Source organism: Brassica oleracea, chromosome C6, assembly GCF_000695525.1.
Source record: "Brassica oleracea var. oleracea cultivar TO1000 chromosome C6, BOL, whole genome shotgun sequence".
In the NCBI taxonomy this organism is placed as follows: Eukaryota; Viridiplantae; Streptophyta; class Magnoliopsida; order Brassicales; family Brassicaceae; genus Brassica; species Brassica oleracea.
The window spans coordinates 37,489,773-37,496,909 of record NC_027753.1 but is presented as its reverse complement, the minus strand read 5'-3'; the positions used below and the strand labels follow the sequence as shown (position 1 = coordinate 37,496,909).

The following is a 7,137-nucleotide window of genomic DNA, read 5'->3' as shown; positions in this document are numbered from 1 at the left end:
CAGGATCCATTCGGTATTTATGTCGGGTTCGGATCGGTTCGGATTCATTTTTATCGGATCGGATTCGGTTTGGATTTTCGGGTTCGGTTTATTTGCCCAGTCCTAAGAGTAACATTCCCACACCAATTTGTATATAATAGTTTAATCGGTTTTAATTTATTATACATGACTCGAGTCAGTCGACGAAGAGTAGCTAAAGAAAACTCATATTTAAAAGTAATAACAATGTACGGAGTCAAAATATTCTTGTTAAACCATTTCTGACCTCACCTACTATATCATGCATAGAATCCAGATCTTCCATTACCAAAAATAAATTGTTTGCTTTTGTGAAATTAATTTCTAGATTAAGTCAGAGAGAGAATCTACCCACTGCAAAGTACTGCAGAAGAAGAATCTATCTTGGTTTATTTTTTTACACATTTTTATGTCTATTTAGTGCATATTTTCTCATTGATAAAAAATTAACATTTTATTAGAAAATAATCTGTCACTAAATTTTATTGCAAAATATTTTTCTTTCTAATTTTTATGATGAAATTTATTTTCTTGCTTTTGTTAATTATTTGGGTTATCTAATATTAATCCAGTTTTTATTGTTTTTACCGTGCAAGTCACCACGTGAACTTATATCAGGAGAGAACCGGGCCCATTAGGATTCTCCGTATCTAACTGCGGACCCCCACTCTTTCACCACGCACGTGTGACCTCATCCTCTCCCACGTGAATATCCACGTGGCGCTATTTCTTTGCGTCTCTCCCATTCCTCCCATGCTCTCCTCCATGACTATACCACATCCTAGTTACATCATAGTTTATAACACTCAAACACCAATCCTATACTCTAATCAAATTTCACTTCCCTATACATAGACATCGTTGATTTTTATACTATAGTTTGTTCTTGATGTCCCAGACAACTGATTTTTCAGTAGTCAAGTCAATGGTTACCTAGCTTTAAGCTCATATAACACGTTTTGTTTTGAGAAATTTGATACTGCCAATCTTGAAGTAGTCCAACCGTAAGTATTCGGTCCACAATGTCTTGCTGAAACATATTATGTGTATATACTACGTAGAATAGTTAATGATACACATCGACACGTAGATATCACACGGCCCTTCTGTTAAAGATGAATTTGTTATTAAGAATATGACGTGATCTTCTCCGGTACAAACTCTCTGTCCTATAAATAGAGAGCTTCTTGTCCTCATATTCTCGACACATACATAAACGCATAAACTCGTTAAATTGTACGAATAAATAGATTTTGAAAGCTCGTTATATTTTTATAATAGTATTGTTTTTCACCCAAACCGAAAAAGAGAGAGAATCTGTGCATGTTGCTCAGAAAATCTTCAAAGTGTAATCTGGGCTTACGTTAGCTCACGAACTCCCAAGGATCTCCTATATATGTTTTTCCATTTCCCCATAAAATCTCTCATCATCTAAAACATCTTTATTATCATTTCTTCTTCTATATATTCCTTTCCCCTTTAGTGTCCTGAGAGACGCATATCTTGATTTCTTGATGACTCGTGAAATGACGTCAAGCTTTCTTCTCGTGACATTCGCGATTTGTACACTGATCATAGCCGTTGGTCCCAGCGAGCTCCTCCGCATCGGAGCCATAGACGTCGACGGCCACTTCACCTTCAAGCCTTCCGACTTAGCCTCCGTCTCGTCGGACTTCGGTATGCTAAAGTCGCCGGAGGAGCCATTAGCCGTACTTCATCCATCCTCAGCTGAAGACGTGGCACGGCTCATCAGAACAGCTTACGGCTCAGCCACGGCCTTTCCGGTCTCAGCCCGTGGCCACGGCCATTCCATAAACGGACAGGCTTCGACAGGGAGGAACGGTGTGGTGGTGGAGATGAGCCACCGCAACATAGGGACGCTGGAGCCACTAGTTGAACCGGAGGAAATGTATGTGGACGTTTGGGGTGGAGAGTTATGGGTTGATGTGTTGAAAAAAACGTTGGAGCATGGCTTAGCACCAAAGTCATGGACTGATTACCTGTATCTTTCCGTTGGTGGTACACTCTCCAATGCAGGAATTAGTGGTCAAGCTTTTCACCATGGTCCTCAAATTAGTAACGTCCTTGAGCTAGACGTTGTAACTGGTTAGTATAAAACGTTCAAGTTCATATATTTGGTTCTTGAATTGATTTTCATATTAATAACAAACATATTGAATCAAAAACAGGGAGAGGAGAGGTGATGAGATGTTCAGAAGAAGAGAACACAAGGCTTTTCCATGGAGTTCTTGGTGGGTTAGGTCAATTTGGGATCATTACACGAGCACGAATCTCTCTCGAACCTGCTCCCCAAAGGGTAAATGTTTTTAAATTTTGATTCTATGTTGTCACGATATAAAACTGCCAGGCGGGTCCATGAGTTACATTAACCTTTTCACTATTGTGGTGACATATTTTGTTTTATAAATTTATTAAATTTAGTTAATGAAACCCTAAATGATAATCTTGTGACAGGTAAGATGGATAAGAGTGTTGTATTCGAGCTTCGAAGTGTTTACAGATGACCAAGAATACTTAATATCTATGCATGGTCATTCAAAGTTTGATTACGTGGAAGGGTTTGTGATCGTGGACGAAGGTCTCGTCAACAACTGGAGATCCTCTTTCTTCTCTCCTCATAACCCCGTTAAAATTTCTTCCGTTAGCTCTAACGGCTCCGTTCTGTATTGCCTTGAGATCACCAAGAACTACCACGAGTCCGAGTCCGACACCGTCGATCAGGTAAAATTTAATTAAGAAGTTCTCAATTTTTTTTCTTCTCAATTAGATAAAGAGATATTATTCTTTTTATAATGATGAATATCTGGAACGATTTAACGCTATGCGATTATTGAGGAAATCATGATTAAAAAATTTGGTTTTCTTTTAGTTTATATGATTGAAAGTGGTCTCCATAGTATTTTTGTTGTGTCGGCTTTATTATATAATTAAAATAGTTTATTATAATTTAAATTAGGAAGAAGGCATGAAAAAGAAGCGAGAGAGGATCTACAGAGATCTAGCTTTTCCACCTGAACTATTATGTTTAGTTTATCACTAGCGAATTAATCATGGTTACTAATTAAGTAGTGGACGGGGTCATGGACCACTCACCAAATAATGATTCCCCTTTACTCTAATTAAGTTTTAATAAAACCAACTCTACTGGAATCTTAACTTATCCTTGGTTTTGGTAGGCTTTAATAGCAAAACAGTTTTTTAATTTTCTCCTAACTTTAATTTTCCTATTCTGGTTTAAATAAATTAAAAGTGGGTTTTGTTTGCTCCAGGAAGTAGAGATTTTGATGAAGAAATTAAATTTTATACCGACATCGGTATTCACGACAGATTTGCAATATGTGGATTTCCTGGACCGGGTTCACAAGGCGGAGCTGAAGCTCCGGTCGAAGAATTTATGGGAGGTTCCACACCCATGGCTCAACCTATTCGTACCAAAATCAAGAATCTCTGATTTTGACAAAGGCGTTTTCAAGGGCATTTTGGGGAATAAAACTAGTGGCCCTATCCTTATCTACCCAATGAACAAAGACAAGTAAGTTCCGATCGATATTACCACCGTTTACTTAGAAATTTCTTTTCAGAAACAAAAGAATAAAACGAGTTTTGCATGCATGCAAAGTTACACTTGTGGTCCAAAAAAATAAATGTTTTGTCGAAACTGTAAATTAGTGGTACATGGGATTGTCCGAAAAACTTTGTTCACATGTGCATCGAATCGAACCAGCTAAGATTGATAATAACGCATCATCGTCGGCTCATCTTTCTCTTTTGGTTCATTGTCCGATCTGGACGGTCCAGATTGGGTCTATTGTTTTTTAGTTCCTATAACTAATGGTGGTGGGTCCCAATCGGATTCTACGAAACGGAACCGATCTCAACGACCCTCCCCCACATCATTTATTAACTATAAGATTATGTCGTGCTGACGTGTCGGATTTTTTGTAATGTCAGATGGGACGAAAGAAGCTCGGCCGTTACACCGGACGAGGAAGTTTTCTACCTGGTGGCTCTATTGAGATCAGCTTTATCGGATGGTGAGGAAACGCAGAAGCTAGAGTATTTGAAAGATCAGAACCGTCGGATCTTGGAGTTCTGTGAACAAGCCAAGATCAATGTGAAGCAGTACCTTCCTCACCATGCAACGCAAGAGGAGTGGGTGGATCATTATGGAGACAGATGGGATCAGTTTAGAAGCATGAAGACTGAGTTCGATCCACGGCATATACTCGCTACCGGTCAGAAAATCTTTCAGAACCCATCTCTGGCTTTGTTTCCTCCATCGCCGTCTTCATCGTCAGCTTCATGGTGACAGGACAGAATCAGAGGGGGAAAGTAGTAGTTGAGATTATATTCTTCCTGATGTATATATATGTCCTAATAGAGAAGCATCAGAGAGAGATTAGGTTGGCGTATTTTGTTAGTATCGTTTAAAAATTAGAGTTAGGAAGATTCAAGTTAGTAATATGTTACTGTTTAAATTTTCTACATCATCACGGATTTTGATATGGGTCTAGCGAAGCTTTAAACCCGATTATTAAATTAAAATTAGACAACAAACAAACCTCATGACTGTTTTGGATTATTATACATTTATGGTTTTGATGGATGGATGGTTTATACTTTATCATCGTGGAACCACCATCTCGTCTCCTTTGGAGATCTTCCGTTCTTACAATTCTGCACATATCTGTCATTATCGGTCGGTCGTTGCTGCAACCAAGCGAAAGGGGAAGGTTCAGCTTTTGTGGAACAACAAAGTGAGCACATATTTTATAAAAAATGGCAAGTTCAAGAGGGCATGTACCTTTTCAGTCGAGCTAGAGAGCATGGAGAGGATGCTGATGCAGATAGAACTCACCGTCATGGCTGGAGACCACGAATCATACAGAATATCTACAAAGGATAGGCCACAGATGTTATAAAATATATTATTGAACAATAAAGTGCATGAAAAGCCGAATATCCAAACGTTTTAGTCATTCTGTATATCTTGCCAACACTGATCATATGATCTTAAACCGATATATATAGCATTGGATTATAAGGCAAAATCTTAAGGTATATATATAAAGCAATTGAAGAGGGTGCCATTCAAATTAACGGGCAAGACTTCAGATTAGTTTGGAAATGCAAATTCATGGCACCTTCTTACATGGTTTATACAGCTCTTACATAGTTTTTTGCTTAACATTTGGTGCATTAACATTAAATGTAGTAGTAAGAGGTTATATTACAGATTATGAAATATAAACACTCTAGAGAATATGATAGTAAGCAATTGAAGAGGGTATAAGGCAAAATCTTAAGGTATATATATAAAGCAATTGAAGAGGGTGCCATTCAAATTAACGGGCAAGACTTCAGATTAGTTTGGAAATGCAAATTCATGGCACCTTCTTACATGGTTTATACAGCTCTTACATAGTTTTTTGCTTAACATTTGGTGCATTAACATTAAATGTAGTAGTAAGAGGTTATATTACAGATTATGAAATATAAACACTCTAGAGAATACGATAGTTGAAATATAAGCTCTTACATAGTTTTGATCTGTATTTTCAGTCTCAACCTTTTACTAAAGTGTCAAAAACATCAGATAATCAGCTATATCTTGTTTCTACCACAAAAGTGCGTTGAGATGCCTCATCACGTTAAAGGAAAAGTAACCCAAAGTAATAGACTGTAAACCTAAAGAGAGAGAATGTAACAGAAGAAACAGAGGACAATCTCACGTACCTAAGCAAATATGCCCATTGCTGTAAATGTGGGGATGCAAAGGAGCCGGAAGGAGAAAAATCACCTGTACAGTAAGTAAACAAAACATAACAAGGTGACATCTAAGAATAAGAATAATTACCATTAATTTGTATTTTCTTTATTTTAGTTTTTCTATTTTAATTTTAGGATTATGGTTTTCAAGGTTTTCTTATAAATATATGCCTATGGTTTTATATGCCTAACGAGGTCAAGAACGCTTGGTTTACTTATAAATTCTTAGACTAAACGAATATATTTGCATCGATGTAGTTTCAGATACGTGGAAAAAAAAACTTATGCTCGAGTCAAACTCGAGTCCAGTATCCATTTCATCATCAAAGCATTATCTGCAAATCCCATTTAAGTATAGACTGTATATATAGTGTATTATTATGTATAATCTAACCAGCAAAGTCATCAAACACTCACTTGCGGTGACTCCATAGGATAGTGCTCGGGAAAATCAACTTGAAGCTGATAGGTTTCGTTCGCGTACAAAGTTCCTGGAGCTCCAATAACTTCGATTATCCATCTGTAACCAATCGAATTTTACATTACAGTTCCCTAATTCAATAATTCAAAAGTCAGAAATAAACGGTGCTTTTTGTACCTTTGGAGATTATCATTGACCTTGTGTTTGAACCCCGTAGGTGGATTCATTTGCCATTCCACAAGCTCTTTCTGAAGCCTTTTACACGCGATCTTGCTCAGAGCCTTACGCCAAGTTTAAACAAAAAGTCAAAACCCTAAGTCAGTGACACACAAAGAGATAAAAACAGAGGGAGTGAGAGAGAGGTAAAGAGAAGGAAACCTTGTGAGAAGGAGCACCAGAACTTGACATGGCTATGTAGAGATGGATTGAGACAGAGATGATTCTCCCCCCTTAGGAGAAGAAGAAGAAGAAGAAGAAGAAGAAGAAAGGAAGGCCCGAGGAAGAATCGGAGGATTTGTGGGGTCCTCTTCTCTGATTGAAGAGATCTCTCTCAGATTATTTCAGACCGTCAGGAGGATGGTCACGATGGTGCCACGTGTACTATCCTAGGCTTTCTTAGATTTATGTTTGTAATTGTAAGTGTCAGCGATGCAGTCAGAGTTGCTGAATTTTGCTGCCGGTGAAACGGTGCAAGGTAATAACAGTAGTTTATTAGATACTAGTGGTTTCCGCGGGTTCGTACCTTTTATTCTTAAATGAATTTACAATTTATTTTATTGTCTTAGTAAAGAAAATATGTTCAAAAATATGAAGATGAATATATGTTGAAAGTGAATGATATTTTTCTGAGTCATTTGATAGTGGTTAACGACCGTAGTGTATTACTTTGTTTTGAATTTGTTTAGGTC

The 7,137-nt window shown here is 37.5% G+C and overlaps 2 protein-coding genes across 2 annotated transcripts; one reads left to right on the top strand and one right to left on the bottom strand.

Moving 5' to 3' along the window:
• Nucleotides 1–1,213: 1,213 nt before the first annotated feature.
• LOC106300565 (cytokinin dehydrogenase 5) lies at nucleotides 1,214–4,526 on the top strand. The gene is made up of 5 exons (XM_013736734.1): nucleotides 1,214–2,124; nucleotides 2,208–2,335; nucleotides 2,494–2,760; nucleotides 3,309–3,571; nucleotides 3,991–4,526. Exons 1-5 carry the CDS (start codon nucleotides 1,533–1,535, stop codon nucleotides 4,346–4,348), a joined length of 1,608 nt encoding a protein of 535 aa, XP_013592188.1. The 5' UTR covers nucleotides 1,214–1,532; the 3' UTR covers nucleotides 4,349–4,526.
• On the bottom strand, nucleotides 4,480–6,773 carry LOC106300566 (probable ubiquitin-conjugating enzyme E2 16). Its single transcript, XM_013736735.1, has 6 exons — nucleotides 6,608–6,773; nucleotides 6,407–6,510; nucleotides 6,226–6,328; nucleotides 5,776–5,839; nucleotides 4,844–4,932; nucleotides 4,480–4,749 (listed from the first exon to the last, which is right to left on the bottom strand). Exons 1-6 carry the CDS (start codon nucleotides 6,635–6,637, stop codon nucleotides 4,654–4,656), a joined length of 486 nt encoding a protein of 161 aa, XP_013592189.1. The 5' UTR covers nucleotides 6,638–6,773; the 3' UTR covers nucleotides 4,480–4,653.
• Between the last annotated feature and the right edge of the window lie 364 nt (nucleotides 6,774–7,137).